Here is a 17,109-nt window from a genome sequence, read left to right on the forward strand (position 1 = left end):
AATGCATCCACAGTTAACTGTCCCCAAAGCACTCAGTCTGTTCCAGTCTTTTCTCAAACCACCTAATTTAGGCTTTCTTGTACTTAAGTAATGATATATGAAATACCACTTATACTGTTCAACATGTTCAACAAATCAACTATAAGAGTACAAAACAAAAACATAAATAAAAACAATCTACATCCTTATGAAGAAAACATTGTCGTTATAAAATAAACTTTAATAATCCACATTTTTTACAGCATTGTCAGATGTGGTTAATTCTGGTTTTCATACAATGGACTAGGTTACTATTTATAGGATGAAGAGCTGAAGAAAGAGAAGAAGAAAGAGCAGAGGAGGAAATGAAAGAGTAATAGCGACATTTAAGACATTCTGCACTGCACACGGTAACAGTGACAATTGGGTGTTGCCATGGAGATGATGTTGCATGTTACCAGGTGATTTTCAGTGACAGTCTTTGGGATCATTTAAAGCTATGGGGTCCCTTTTGTGTCGCCCTCCCCGCTGAACCCCAATAACTTCAAAGATAAGTGATTGAATGATTGATTGAATGATGACATCACTTCAAATAACCCTTCCTTCAACATCAATATCCCCTCCCCTTGTATCCCACCCGCCCTTACTGAAAGTCCAATGGGTACTGGCTAGCGGGATGTTAAATCACGCCCATCCTCGTTCGGATATGCACGATAGAAACCACCAACACCCTGGCGTTCTAATCCTCCGACATGGCGTGCCACTTGGCAATCTGGCGACGCGGGTGGTCGCAGATCTCCCTCCAGTGCTCGCCGGGGGTGCCCGCCACTGACGTGCCCAGCACCAGGCGCCCAAGGATGGTGTTGGGGCAGCGTGAGTTGCCTGTGTCTGAGTCCATCAGCAACAGCTCCACGCTGGTGTCCCTCAGGCCCTCGTCGGAGGGCAGATCAAAGACAAAGAGCTCGTTGAAGACCGGGTTGGGGGAGCACTTCTTCACGTGGGTCTTCTTCTTGCACACACGCTTCTTTCCATGGTACATGTTCACCTTGACGTACGGATCTAGAGAAGAAGAATGACATGAGCACAAGAGCAAAGTAAGGACACAGGCAAGGAAAAAAGGCTTGGTGAATATATCCATCCCTGCAGCGGTTGCAGAGTGGCATATTATTCCTAAACCAGATCAATACAGCAATCAATAGAGCGGAAATGATGGATGTTAGCGATGAGGACAGAAGAAGCTGGCTGTGTAAACACTTTGTGTGTGTATGTGTGTGTGCTTGTCACTAAAGTGCTCTCTATCACATCCTGATCAGATTACTTTAGTGCGGTGGCGGTGTCATTATGGCAACTATCACAGCATCCAAAGCAGTCTGGACTGCGTGGCAGGAAGAGCAAAATAATTCTGGTGGTCTCATCTGTTCATGGTTATGTGAAGGAAGTTCATGCACACATGTTTTTGTCTGTGTAAGCAGTGATCCCATGGATTGCATCTAGAAACGTTCAGCTAAAACTTGATGTACCTGTAGGTCCATTGTTTTCGGTCTTGGGCAGGTGCCGAGCTTTGAGGACGACCACGGTCAGAGTGTTGGTGGTGGACTGGTAACACAGGGAGAGCAGTAACTCGCCTCGGCCGGAGGACTTCTGTGGAGGGACAGAGCAGGGATGGAAAAATGATGCAGTAATTTATCAGCTTCCAAAAACAAGTGAACCCGCTATTTATCCTGACCAAGTGTATTGCCACAGAGGCTGTATGCAAAAAAGACCTTTGTCCTAACATACTGTTGTTAATGTATTGTTAATATAATGAGTACAGCTAAAACCAGTGCCTCCTACTGTTATTACATCTTTCCTTCATGATTAAACACGTTTTACTAGGTAAAATGAAATACATACATATGTGTGAGTAACACCTAATAGGGTGTGGCAATTGGCAAATCTATGTAATATGAAATAATAATTAGCTACTATCAACAATATTGTGCTGAAACCTGCTGCTGCTTGTACTGTAAATGTCAGTGGTGACGATTAAATGCCTGTCAACTAAATAATCATCACCTGCTTACAGGGTGCGTTCTCATATCTTAACCAGCATAAATGTGTAAATGAGAAGCTCCCTAATCTGCTTCTTCTTACTACTTTCCCCGCGTTACTGTTCTACAATTTGTGGTACACATACACATCCATGTCTGTGTCCACACCCGAGAGAGGTGACGCCTCGGATGCTGTGATCACACCTAACAGCATGTCACGCCTCAGCTCATGGTTGCCATGGCAGTGAGAGGCAGCACACCGACACAGACAACTTCTACCCCTGTCCTGATGTTTAGGGCTCTCAAAAATACAGTGTGCCACGGTTGTGTTTCTATATCCTTCCTCTGGGGACATTGTTGATTTATTATTTTTATATTAGTATTATAAACAGAAAAAGATCCACTCTATTGTTTTTGTCATCCAACAGGGCGAGGGCTACGCTGCTTGCCACATGCCATATCGATTCCATGAACTGCTCTGTGCTCGCACATACGCGTTATGCATGCACGCACACACAGTCACACACACGTACCCACACAAAGCAGTGAGACAAAATCTATGCCATGCAGACAAAGAGAGCCACCACCCTGTTAGCAAAGGGCTGCTTCTAATCAGAAGGAACAATATAGATCGCTCATATTGAGAGAATTCAGTCTAAGTCTCGTTGCATGCCATACACATAATCATATGGATATAATAAATGCTGGATGGAATTATGAATAAACTATTCTGTTTAATTCACTGTTTTGTTATATAGCTGATATATAGCATGTATCTAAAGATCCCGAGCCCTTTTCACTTTCACCTGCCAACATCAAATTCAACAAAAGAATCCAGATGAAGAATCACATTGCAAAACAATATAGTAGATTCTTAAACTCCTCCCTACAGCAGAGGTTTTATGAGATTTGTCTCTCCTGGGACCCCAGTGAGAAATGGAATTGAGAAAAATCTTTTTAGTCTCAGCGTGGAGAGAGCCAGCAGAACATACTTTAAGAAATATTATCCTTTTGATTATAAAAATACAGAGGGAGCACTGCTGAGAGGGAATGAGCTTTTCATATTTCTCAGAATCTGAGTCGCATTACCCAGCCCTTCTCTGGAGTACTAAATCGTATCAGAGAGGTTTAAAGATATTACAGATAGCTCACATTCCTTCTATAATTACATTGACATCATCTCACATTCCACCTGCAAACCGACAAATGCTCATGTACAGCTAACCCATCTAGGTCTATAGAGCACTGCTGCACACTAGACCACAGCCCTGTGATAAGCATAGAGATATCATCAAACACTTCATCCTTTAAATTCACTAGTACACTGAATGTCATGTAGCCAATCCTGCTGCCATAATAAAGTTTAGTCATAAATATATACATATACTCATTGGAACTTTCTGTCTCAGTTGTCACAATACTACAGCACACTATATTAGCCTATATCCTAATAACTGGTGGCAGTACTACAGTACATGACATTCCTCTAAAAGGAAATAAGGAAATATGTCCTATTGGGCTACAGTACATTTGTGGTCCTCACAGCTGCCGGGAACAGCCAGTCCGAAGCAGAAGTCTATTAACCACCAGCCCACAGATCCATAATAATGTGGTGTGGATATCACTCCATCTATACAATGCACTACTGCGACTATGACAATGTCCATGTGATGGTCTATTCCCTTTCAAATTGTCCCTTTTTTAATTCACTGATATTGTTTGGATATAAAGCTCTTCACTGAATTAAACACAAATGAGCCATAATTCAGATTATTCAGTGGTCTAAGCCTTGTTTGCTAAGGGGTATTTTGACAGGGAACGTATCATTTTTAAATGCACTGATCACATAAATTACACATTTTCACAATTACGATCAGCTTTTCAGGAATTTAGCGAAAGACAATAATGAACTGCACAAACTGATAACACAAATAAAAAAAGAACGACTTATCTAAACTCACAGCAGTCCAAGAGCAACACCAGACCTCAGTGTCAGCTTTCAAATCCATTACGGTGCAACAGATCTTGTCTCTGTCTCCAGAGAAGGATACGCTGCCTATCTGCTTTCCCCATTGGCTTTATTTAACGTTAACCCTTTCCAAACTAACTAAAGCCCAAACTGAATTGCTTCAGTGCATTACCAAAACAAACAATTTACATCCACATGAAACTTTCATTAAAGATAGAGATTATGCCATTAGAGTTACATTAACACTTGAAAGCAATATGAAAGATTTCAGTGTGGTTGTAAGAAAACTATGCATGATGCATTGGCATTTTTTCATTGTATATTAATAAAGCATGGATTTCAGGATGATTATATACTGATTTATGTACTGACTAATAATGGAAGCATGTGCGTTTCATTTCGTTACATTTCTCTAAACTGTTGCAGTGCTTGAGAGACTAGTGTTATAATGAGGGAAATAAGCAGTTTTGGAATTTGAAGTGATTACATGGTTACTTTGAGTTTTACTGGAACTGCTTGTTACATAAAATGTGTTGCATACTCTAAAATCATTTTAAAATATTGCATGTCTCATATAAATATAATCCCAATGATTGTTCTCAAAGAACGAATGGTTCCAGATCTTACCTTGACATTCCTCTTGATGATCTCTCGGCTCATCAGGACACGCCCTTCCGATAAGTCAATCCCAGACAAGGGTACAAGTGTCTCTCCAATGACCTCATCACGGGAGAACCTATCAAAGCTCAGCACCATGAAGTGAAGGGCCAACTCCGACACTCGGGCCAGTGGGATCCCGTAGAAGCTGAAGGTCTCGTCAAAGGCGGGGTCCAGAGTCTTCCTCAGGACTCTGGTCTTCACCCGGTGCTTTTTCTCAGGCAGCAGGGTCAGCTTGATGTAAGGGTCAGAGGTCAGAGACTGCTCATCAGTTGGGGTCAGGCCATGAGCTTCCTGGATATAAAAAAGTAAAATCAATCAATCAATCAGTCAAGACCGTATGAAACCATTTTTATTCAAACTGATGGTAAAGACACACATCTAAACACCAGCCTAAACACATACAGTACCTTGATATGGACAATGAACGCCTTCCTCTCTGGCTGGTACTCCAAGGAGAAGTGGAGGGTCCCTAGCCCACCTTCCCTCTCCTCTCCTTGGGGCTTGTCCACAGCCGGGGTGGGCGCCTGGCTTGAGAGGGTGCTGGATGGTGAAGGAAGATCACGGCGGTCCATCACCCCAGGTTGGGTGAACCCTGCATGGGGAGAGGGCAGCTCCAGGTCCGGAGAACTCCGCACCTTCTGGTGGTGGTGATGAAATGGTTTGGTGGTGAAGTTGCCATTCAAATCCCGTTTCTCCAGATCCAGATGCAGAGCCGTTCTGGAATCGTTTGGACTAGATGCCACTTTACCGGTGCGGGTCGGACTCATTAGTGATGCAGTGTGACAGTTTCCATTAACGTCGGTTTTGCTGGTGTCATTATTTGTCGTGGTGGCAGGTGCAGCGAACTTCTTCTTGCCGCTCAGGCTCTCCGGGTAGATGTCAACCCCTTTGAGCATGTGCACAAACTTGTAGGGAGGTGTCTTCTGGGATTTGGTGTTTTTACGCTGGCAACAGATCCATGCAAAGGCTGAGACAGTGAAGACAAGGCCAAAGACACTCACCACAGCAACACCTGCTGGCACTGCCACTATGAAGGAGGACAGAAGAAAGAGAAAATAACTTTAATTTAAAATGTCTGTCTTCACACCCCAATAAACACTGAAACAGGCAAAAGTAAAAGAATCACACATAACAGTGGTTCAGCTTGCACAACCTGAACAGATTGTATTGTTGTACTGAGGCGTTCCATTTTGTGTGTCCGACTGACGCAGGCTGCAGTCAGTGGGAGATGAAAACAAGGCAATCTGTTCAACCCTGATGAAGTACCATCAGTAGTATGTTCATTTTCCAAACATGGCCACAGTAAATCAACAGGAAACAGCTGGTGTAAGTAATGAACTGCTGAGAAAACTACATAACGTCATTATGTGACGGTTGACTTCTTGATGGCAGGTTTGAAAATGGCTGAAGTCAGAAGCAGAACATGGCAAAGTAACAAGACGTCGGCACCAACACAAATGGATGGAAAAAATTTGCTCAGTCTTTCTGTTATCTGATGTAATAAAAATCATTATGATGATAATGTTTGTCAGTGTGATGTAGACTCACTTTAGGAACCTATTTCCTTTCAGTGATACTTTTGTCTCCTATAGTATCACATTACTATGGAGACATGTTACGGGGATGTTTGCCACTGAATGCTTTAGTTCTTTGTCTCATGGTGTTGAACTGTGACTCAACAGCAATCATGCTGCCTTCTCATGCAGTCAGAGTTAATGGGTCTATTTCAATAGAGGAAACACAGGCCATTTCCTGCAGTTAAGAGGGCGGTGGCAGTGGAAAAGAGAGAGAGAGAGAGAGAGAGAGAGAGAGAGATGGGTGGGGTAGTGGAGGTAATAATTCCTAATAATAATAATTTTCACCTTTTTCATCTGGTCAAATCTTCTGTAGTTCATATGTATTAGATCATCAGACCAGTACTGCAACATTTATTTAAATTTCTCATATAAAAGCCTGATTGCTTGGCTGTTTCTGATCCTACTTGTTTCCCTATAATTGACAGGCAGTATTTTACAGGTGAAGGGTGATTTTTCATCAGATTCACTTATTTGCTGCCCTTTCTGTATTCTAGAGGCCGTTATGCCAATACATTGATTTCAAGTGTATATTCTGTAAGATAGTTTTGCTTTTATAGCCATAGGCATAGCATCCATCTAAAATGTATCAATAATCTGAAGGGTATGCTTCTCATTCAGACTTATCCATGGGCAAGCAATAAGGTAGCAAGTAAGCATATTTCAGTGTCAGATCTCAGCATTTGTACATACTGTTTCCCCCCTTTCTTTGCATTAATATTTCAGCCTGACGGCTTGGGGGGGACTGATTTTCAAGGCAACAACAGCAGACAGATGGATGTGGCAACGGGAGGGCGGTGAGGGGGAACCGAGTGGAAATAAACGTGCTTTCAAGGCTTCACCTGTGCTATAGTAACACCTACTAAAATCCAAATTATAATGATGAATTAACTTTTTGAATTATAATATCATAAAACTAAAACAAGAACTTGCACCTCCACCCTACAGGTTTGTTTTGTTCATAATTAGCTGTCGCCCTTTAGCTATAGCTGCAAAATGGAGGCTGGAAGTCTCCCCAAACACGATATTTTATCGAGTAAATTAGGGTTACAAAGCCATAAATTTTCACTTTCGCTACTCAAACATACTTCTATTGTCATTAAAAAAAAAAAAAGAGCCAATATTCAGAACATAAATCAAAAAGTAACAGATTAGCTACTGGCAATTAATAACGCTAATACTTTTAATGTAAATCGCTCGTAATTAATAACTTGTTGAAAAGGTGAACAAGCCCAAGGCTCCCACTGACAACCTCACACATTCACACCTGTTTCTTTTTAAATGAATGAAACCGGTCAGTTTGGACTCACCGAGCTGAGCTCCTTCCTCTACCACTGGAGCCATGGTCGCTGTCCGAGGTGCTGAAACGGACCGCTTTCACACCGAGCTCTCTTCTCTAAGGTGGACTGGCTCTCCTGATGTCGAGCTGCAGTATATTTCCGCAGTAGCTCGGCTTTGATTGTGTTTAATAATGTACGGGCTTTTGTACGGCTTCAATAATTGAAAAAGCAGCCTTGTTTTCCCAGAGAGAAGGATGGAGGGATGCGCTGTCCTCGACCTGCTGCCGTTACTCTGTGATGCGCGTGAGTGTGTCTCAGGGGCGGCAACACCCCGTTTCTTCTCCCTCTCGCTTTCTCTCTCCCGTTGTTTTCTCTGTCTCTCTCTCTCTCATCCTCTGTCCCCCCCCCCCCCCCCCCCCCCCCCCCACCGGTATGGCTGAGCTCATCAGTGCTGACGCAGTGGTGACGGAGGCTGGCTGTGAAATAAGGACCCCCGGTGTAGCAGCACAATGGCTCTGCCAATTTCCCTGACTGATTGTTAGGGAATGAACGGTCTTAATCTGCACCTCTCCTTCTTGTGTGTGTGTCTGTGTGTGTGTGTGTGTGTGTGTGTGTGTGTGTGTGTGTGTGTGTGTGTACATCCTTTTATGATAAGACTGGTGAATGGATGTGTTGTAGGTTACTGTGGTCCTATTATTTATTTAAGTAAGTGGTACTTGATAGTTGTAATAGGTTTGTATGCAGTGATTTTTTTCATATAGGTTTAATACAGTATAACATGTGATTGTGCAAAGTGTTTGTAATTTATTGCACAGTATTTGTACACAACTAAAACACAAGGAGCAGAACAGAAAGGGAAGGAAAATAGAGAGTTTGTTATCACTTGGACAATCCAGAGGAACACATGTCTTGTAGCCTTGAAGTTGTGTGAGAGTCAACACAGGGACACAAGGACTTTGTCATTATTTGTTAAATGGTTTTTGTTTTCACTCCATAGCTTTCCCAATGGGTCTGGGTCTTGTCACTATGCCACTTTTGTAATACACTGCTCAAAAAAGTAAAGGGAACACTTAAACAACACAATGTAACTCCAAGTCAATCACACTCCTGTGAAATCAAACTGTCCACTTAGGAAGCAACACTGATTGACAATCAATTTCACATGCTGTTGTGCAAATGGAGGTGGAAATTATAGGCAATTAGCAAGACACCCCCAATAAAGGAGTGGTTCTGCAGGTGGTGACCACAGACCATTTCTCAGTTCCTATGCTTCCTGGCTAATGTTTTGGTCACTTTTGAATGCTGGCGGTTCTTTCACTCTAATGGTAGCATGAGACGGAGTCTACAGCCCACACAAGTGGCTCAGGTAGTGCAGCTCATCCAGGATGGCACATCACTGCGAGCTGTGGCAAGAAGGTTTGCTGTGTCTGTCAGCGTAGTGTCCAGAGCACGGAGGCGCTACCAGGAGACAGGCCAGTACATCAGGAGATGTGAAGGAGGCTGTAGGAGGGCAACAACCCAGCAGCAGGACCGCTACCTCCACCTTTGTGCAAGGAGGAGCAGGAGGAGCACTGCCAGAGCCCTGCAAAATGACCTCCAGCAGGCCACAAATGTGCATAAGTAATGGTGTGGGGTGGCATTTCTTTGGGGGGGCCACACAGCGCTCTATGTGCTCGCCAGAGGTAGCCTGAATGCCATTAGGTACCAAGACGAGATCCTCAGACCCCTTGTGAGACCATATGCTGGTGCGGTTGGCCCTGGGTTCCTCCTAATGCAAGACAATGCTAGACCTCATGTGGCTGGAGTGTGTCAGCAGTTCCTGCAAGAGGAAGGCATTGATGCTATGGACCGGCCCGCCCGTTCCCCAGACCTGAATCCAATTGAGCACATCTGGGACATCATGTCTCGCTCCATCCACCAACGCCACGTTGCACCACAGACTGTCCAGGATTTGGCGGATGCTTTAGTCCAGGTCTGGGAGGAGATACCTCAGGAGACCATCCGCCACCTCATCAGGAGCATGCCCAGGCATTGTAGGTAGGTCATGCAGGCACGTGGAGGCCACACACACTACGGAGCCTCATTTTGACTTGTTTTGAGGACATTACATCAAAGTTGGATCGGCCTGTAGTGTGGTTTTCCACAGACCTCCATGGGTTGATAGATTTGATTTCCATTGATAATTTTTGTGTGACTTTGTTGTCAGCACATTCAACTATGTAAAGAAAGGAGTATTTAATGAGATTATTTCATTCATTCAGATCTAGGATGTGTTATTATAGTGTTCCCTTTATTTTTTTGAGCAGTGTATGTAATACAAATGTAACATGTCTAACTGTAAACAGTTAGTGAAACTCTTTATCTGTGCAGATACATTCTGGCCACAGTTAGGTGTACTGTTCCTGACAAACCTAAAACAAACACATAAATGAATAATTGGAATAAGTAACCAAACACAAGTCATTCTGCGCTGCCAAAAGGTTAAACATTTAGTATTATCAAATACTGACCCCTGGTGTTCATGGTAAAGAATGCATTTTCCCTGAAAACCAATGCAGAAAAGTCAGTGATGGTATGATTCAAGCTACAGGAAAGTTTACTTAGAAAGTATTAATCCCGAAAACCAAACACTGTAGATACTGACATTTGGAAACATTCAAGATATGAAACCCACATCAAAAAATCTTAATCTCTTGCCAGAGGAGGAGTTTAGGATAATGGAAATATGGGAGTGGTACTGGTTATTAGGTCAGCTACACAACCCTTATACAGGGGTAAAAATATAGGACAGATGTATGTTCTTCAGAAGTGTTGCAAAACATGATAGAGACCAAAAATTGACAAAATCCTCACCAGCTCTGTTGGTGTGGTAGGCATCATAGAGTTGGTGCTGGATTTTAGTGATGCACTGCAGATGCCTACATTTAGGCAGATGATAAAGCAATGGATCATTAGTCAGTGAGCTGTAAAATCTTGGTGGATTTTAGTACAGGGATTATGGTGTTCTTTAATCACTGTGGTACTCTACTGGCAAAGTGAGGATTGAAAACAATGTTAAACATTGTTAAAAAGAACTCAATTGAAGGGGTCCTAAATATACACATGATGGCATGTGCATCATGTGCTTGGGATAAAGCTGCATGTCCCAGGCAAAACACAACCTCACCAGCTGATGATCCAAGTAAACACTAAGAAAAAGGAGCAGCATTGTTTGTGTATTGTGGGGTAGTGCTAGTGCAAGGCAATTAATCTGGAGTTGCTAGTCTAAACTTCCCATAACCAAATAAAGAGCAGAGCTGCCAATGTATTGTTACTCTAAACTCTGATATAAACACTAAGTTACAACTGTATGGCCTAAGCTAAATACCCCACTGTTCACAGGTTCTGATAGAGCAAACACTAACTGACAAGCATTGTAGCATTTTCCTGTGAAGTGAAACTGTCAAATACTGTTTCTGTGAAAAAGAAAACAAAAGTAGAAGTAGTAGAGACACAAAGACGTGCAGGCCAAGTGAAACCATCCTGCATGTACACACATTCAAATACCAAGAAACACACAGTGACGGATACACACACACACCCCAATTGTGGAGTGAGGTAGGGGGTATAAAAAGCATTTCATGGTGTAATCTCATCACTTTGTCATTCTCCACCTGTACAGCAGCTCTCCTTCCATTTACATCACAGGTATGATTAGAAACTGTGACTCTAAGATGGTTTATACTTTAGACCTTTACTGTAAATGCTGCAATTTTCAAGTGTGAACAAGAACATTTACTTTTCCGTTCTTCATAGATCCTTTATGCTCTATTATTATTTTTTTTTTTTTAAGAACGGCAATGGCAGCAGCAGCAGCTTTGACCAGGAGCAGAGGAGTGGCTGGTTTCAGAACCACCAAAGGCCTGTTCTTCATCTTCACTCTGCTGTGTCTGGTTTGCTTGGCAAGTTCACAGTTGGACAAGATGAAACTGGTAAATTAATTGCTGCTTAATCTACCTTAGCTATAAAAACTATTTCAATGTCCCTAAATGTAACTGCATGTTGCAACTCATCCTGGGTTTGCAGGAATATTTCAAAGAAAATCATCAGAAATTACAACAAGACCTGGATACTTTGAAGGTGAGTCAGTCAGTCAGTTTCTATGTTGCTCACAAGCTCTCAACAAATTAAGTGGGGTAACTTTATACTCTGACAGGATGAGAGAACTTCAACTTTGTTACTTTTGTACTGCAGTGGACACATAATCTAACAACAAAATGAGTTGGTGCCAAGTAATGAAGTGATTTTATTTCTTCCCAATAGGCAGAAAGGGTCACCTTTGCACAGCTAATGAGTGACTCTATGAACCTGATGGACCCATTGATAGCATTAGTGAAGAAAACCTCTGAAGCATTGCCTGACTTTCAACCGATGGAGGGATTTGTGGTTAACATCAAGGGCATCTTGGAGAAAACCAAGAATTATGTAGATAGGCAGAATGAGAAGTTAGATGCAAGAATAGAGAGCTCTGAACAGAAACTGGGAACACTGAAGAAAGTAATCGAATTCCTTGAGGAGCAACTAGCTGAATTGTAAATACACTGTCAGTTAGTGCATCTATCTTTGATATTGGATCTAATTTAACTGTTAAGTTTCTCTTCCTTAATGTGCAAGTATATTTTAATGTTTCTATGAACTGCCCTTCACATCATTAATCCTTGTAATTGTAAAGATTCTAAAGATGTGTAATGTGTAACTATTACAAATTGGAAAGTAGAAACATTGTTTTTGCAAAATGACACAAAATAAACACATTTAACTACTGTTACCCAAGCTCACAAAACGGTATTAAGGTAGATCACTCGATTTAATTGTGTTTGTGGTTTATTTTCACAGTTTCGATGCAATAAAAGAAACCATAATACGATCCATAATGTTCAGTCTACATTCCAACATATTTTACTTGGTTGTTGTTAAGAAGCATATTGGGGAAAGCAACTGTAACTATTAATAAAAGATGAAATTCGACTATTGCACTGATCCTATTTTGGGTGATCAAAATAAAGTCAATATATGGAAACTATTGTTGTCTGATTCCTTTTTTCTTTGTAATCCTACAATATGATGACTTGACGGGGCACCAGGGAGTCCACAGCAAAAAAAAGGGAATAATTTACTGTCACTATAATTCCATCCATAAGTCCCACAATGACAGAATGTAGCTGTTTTGATTTTGAGTGTAATAATTAGTCATAAAACATGTAAACATCTAAAAGAAAAAATCCTAACAGATGGGAGACCTTGGGAAAAAACTTTGTCTAATGGGGTCCGTGGTCAAATGTGTGTCAGTTTAGAGATCCTCTAGAAGACCAAAGCAATCAGTCTCTTCGGTTGGGGGTTGTTTGGTTCACTGAAATCATTAGAAATGCTGAGTTAAAAGATACTTTCAGGATTGTGCAAATCTTATTTTTCTTCTTTCTTTTTTTTTTCTTTTTTTTTTTTTACAAAGATAATGGAGGTGGCAATAATAGTTAATGAAATTGTGTGATGATTTAATGACCTAAAAAGTGAATGTCAATTCAGTTTCGTGTACTGTTGCTTTCAGATTTTGCATTGAATTGCAAAGATCTTTAAAGATGGTTAATGGGTTAACCACATCCTCATGTGTCTGTCACAGCTGCTTCTGTCGTGAAAGACACATTTCTTGATGTTAATAAGGGTAACTGTAAAGACAATAGGTTCATTTGTTGAATTATACTCAGATAAGATGTCTTTTATTAATTGGCTGACTACATTTCCAGCAAATAGCCAGAGGCACTAGGCCTAATGTTTATGCATTTTACAACCTGGTGTACTCTTTCCAGAATGCATTTGTTTATGCGGCCAATTGTGCAACACTACAGTGTATCTAAACAGAAGGCAATAGGTACTGTGGCCTCGTGTACATAGGCTCATTTGTTGTTGAATTTACTGCAGCAGCTGGAGTTACAGGATTTCAGCCATCAAATATGATGATAACTTGCTTTCTCTAACCTTAGATAATCTTTTTTTAGCAAATTCTAGGGTATCTTTTTTTTTTAAATAAAGCACTTAAATAGTTGATAGATAAATAGTCTAGAAATAGTTGTATTATTTTTCTCCATTCTTTTTAATATTATATAATATTGCATTGTATATTCCATATTTATATATTTCTACATTTATTTATGTCAAATGTATGTTTGTAGCACCTTATCACCAAAACAAATTCCTCGTATGTGTTAAACACTTCTTAGCAATAAAGCTCCTTCTGATTCCGATTCTGATTAAATGCTCATTTCTAGTGACTTTTGAAAACAGAATGCACTTATTAGTGTGGCTGAAAGAGGGTCTTTGTAGTGACAGAAGATGGGGAATAGAATGGACAGGGGAGATTATGAAAACTCGAAGATGGAGAGGGTCAGAGAGAGGGAGTATAATATAACTAGAACAAAACCAACTACATACCATAAAAACCATGGAACAGCTGCTAGTTAATCTAGCCACAGTACAAATGTATTTAGTTATCCTAATGTTACACTTGATGTAGCTGTCTGTGATATTTCCTGTGTCTCACTTGTCCCTGACTCTTCTTGCAGCAAATATTTGTGAACACAGAACTGTCTTCAAAGCTATCAATACAACTTACAAGCTCGTCCTCCTCAGTTTTTTCTACTCCTGCTCCTGTGACCTCTGTCCTCTTCCTCTTAAAATAATGCAGGATGCTCATCTCTGTGTGAACATTTTGACTTTCAAATTGTTTATGGACACTTAGCAGAGACACATACACACATCATGGCACAAGTTTTTAAGGTCAAGGATGGTCACAGACAGAGGCAAGAAAGTGGCCCAGGAGTTTGTCTCTGGTCAGCCCACTCTCAAGATAAAGCATGTGTCGGGGCCTCTGGGTCTTTAGAGACCTTTATTCCTGCATTCTTGAGAATTTTATGCAAGTAGAGTACATAACTAAACGAGCCATTAAAATACATTTTCAAAACTAGAAACATCCCTCTAATCACTTCAGCTGAGCCCTTGACTAGATTACTAAATAAGCCATATGTCAATCTTACCATAAACAGGTGCTTTGGCCTGTGTTGGCTTTGACTCTGTTGTGCTGTTGACCTCATCTCTGCTGTCTCATGTTCACCATGTCAGCGCTAGTACTGGTGCTGCTGGCCAGTGGCAGGTAGAGTACTAAAAATCTTTATTCAAGAAAAAGTACAATTACTCCCATAAAAAGTAAAAGAAAATAAATGTCAAACCTACTCATGTAAAAGTAGCAACCTAAATGCAGACAAGAACTCAGTTCTGAAGGATATTTACTGGGTTTATTGAACACAAGATAAGGTGCATAGGCTCAATGCAGGGGGTTGGGTTCCTCCGGTGTGGCAGGGCAGGTGAGAGCAAAGCCAGACAGGGAGGGTAACTGACTGGGAAGTGCGTCTGCGGTGGGGGGGATCTACAATCAAAATAAACTCAAACACATCCACACAAAACACCAGCTGTCACCTCCCTGCTTGTTCGAAACAGCTGCAAAATGGTTTCTAGGGGATGCAATTTGCTTTGCTGGCTGATTATCTTTAGCTATTTCTGTTTAATAATTATTTTACTTTTTAAATCTCTATGAAGGTGTTGATAAGATCACTTTAAAATATCAGTTTGCTGCCCTGCCGACTATTGTTACCTGTAAATATTATTATGGACATGTAGCCAACCAAACCACTTGCTTTGCAGTAGCACAGGCAGCCAAAACAATCTGATTATTCCAACGATTATTTACAACGCAAATAATTTTTGTGGCAGTAACACGGAGCAGCTCGTTGTTGATGCAGGTAAACTACATACAGAGGAAGCTGTGCGTCATACGTAAAGCCCAACAGGACTGTTTTATCCACCATATTTTCTCTCTCTGTGCATCTCAAAAATGACTGTTTCCTGAATGAATAAAAAACAGCTGGTAGCTGCTGAGTGAAAGCCAAGGTTAGTTTCACCGGCGACATTGTGTTCACATCGCTATTAAACAGTAACCAATGTAAAAAAAAAAAACAAAAAAAAAACAGGCTAATATCCATCAAAAGAAAGCGATGCTCTTTTCAACAACAGGATACTTTTAATATATCAGAATCATTCTAGTGATCATCAGACTTAGATGTTACAGTGTGAAGTTTACGTTTTCTCTGCAGGGACTAAATACGCTTTTAATTCGCCGTTAATGGAAAGTGAAAGTAGGTTCCGGCCGGCTTGTTAAAAAGCGACGCATGCTGCTTTCCAACCACCAGTGCCATGGTGTGCGCTCACTGGATTTCAGTTGTTTCAGTAGAACAATAAAGCCTTAAACTGAAAAGGTATTTGCCTGATTTTATAAATGTTTACATCTGTCCAGCTCATTCATATCTGTGATAGGCGCCCGTCTCTGTACCACAGAGGAGACCTGGCGTTCTTCTGCGTAACGAAGCCTATAGCAGATTAGAAGTTATGAAGGTATGCATGGAAAATGTAGCGACATTAAAAGTAGATTACTGCCCACAGAAAATACTGGAGTCAAGAGTAAAAGTAGGCTCCAGTTTTTAAAAAAGGAACGTGAAAAGTTGCCAATTACTTTTTTATTTCATTTATTTATACTGCAAAATTACGTTACTTGTAACAAGTCATTACCCACCCTGCAGCAGGCGTCTCCACAGCTGTCTTCAGGTACAAAAAGAACAGCACAAAATAAACGTAATATTGAGGCACTTTGCTGCACCTGCTTCGAGCGAACTCTGTTTTTCTCCTTTTCAGCACCACATTTGCCTTCTGGCGCGTGTTTTCTATAGGCCTACACGATTTTTGTCCGCGTTTCAACCATTTAATCATGTCTGATGCGGAGTGTGTGATTGATTGATTAACTAGTCACTCAAACCGCCTGGCTATGAGCCATCTCCAAAATCGCCGAAAAAAGTGATAGATTTTGAAATGTGAGGGGGACATGTCGACATTTCGATGGCTCCTACGCGTATGGAACACCATGACATTCAGTATTATGTCCAACCCGGTCTCACTCCCAAGTCGTCACATATGGATGCTTGGTCAAGAGCCGTAATCGTCAGTTTGTGACGCACTAGGGATCCCTTTGACGTCATAGTTCGACGTATTGAGGGAAGCCCTGTTGTGTCAGTTTTTGATGGTAAAGGCAAAAATGATATTTAAGAGAAAAGACGAAGTAAGGAGGTGATTGGGGTGGATAGAGGGCCAGAACCCGGACCTTGAAGCAGGAGAATAGGGTTTGTGTCCCGTGCGAAACAAAACATTAAATGTTTTTATTTAGGCGAGTGAGGTAAATTGACATTAAGGTTAGTTAACTTAAGTCTTAATTGACATACATAGCTATTTTAACCCAAACCTAAACCCAACCAAGTACTTTCTGTGCCTAAACCTAACGAAACTGCAACGTTTCACGACTTTAATTATGCGCGTTTCAACATGGCAATGTATCGAAACGTTACGTTTTATCTTGAAAGTGTAACCGGATATTGCATATTTATAGTTGCTAAGCGTTGCTAACTTGACTGTGGATCCCTAAACGTCAATAATTGATGCAAAAGGGCTACCCAAGTCTTTAAAAAGCGACGACAAAGGGCCTT

The 17,109-nt window shown here is 41.2% G+C and overlaps 1 protein-coding gene across 1 annotated transcript; it reads right to left on the bottom strand.

The window, feature by feature from the left end:
- Positions 1-718: 718 nt before the first annotated feature.
- Positions 719-7,654, bottom strand: syt4 (synaptotagmin IV). The gene is made up of 5 exons (XM_046065374.1): positions 7,523-7,654; positions 5,046-5,665; positions 4,606-4,929; positions 1,500-1,620; positions 719-1,038 (listed from the first exon to the last, which is right to left on the bottom strand). The coding sequence occupies exons 1-5, from the start codon at positions 7,554-7,556 to the stop codon at positions 719-721; spliced, it is 1,419 nt and encodes a 472-aa protein (XP_045921330.1). The 5' UTR covers positions 7,557-7,654.
- Between the last annotated feature and the right edge of the window lie 9,455 nt (positions 7,655-17,109).

Source organism: Micropterus dolomieu, linkage group LG12 (genome assembly GCF_021292245.1).
Source record: "Micropterus dolomieu isolate WLL.071019.BEF.003 ecotype Adirondacks linkage group LG12, ASM2129224v1, whole genome shotgun sequence".
Taxonomy (NCBI): domain Eukaryota; kingdom Metazoa; phylum Chordata; class Actinopteri; order Centrarchiformes; family Centrarchidae; genus Micropterus; species Micropterus dolomieu.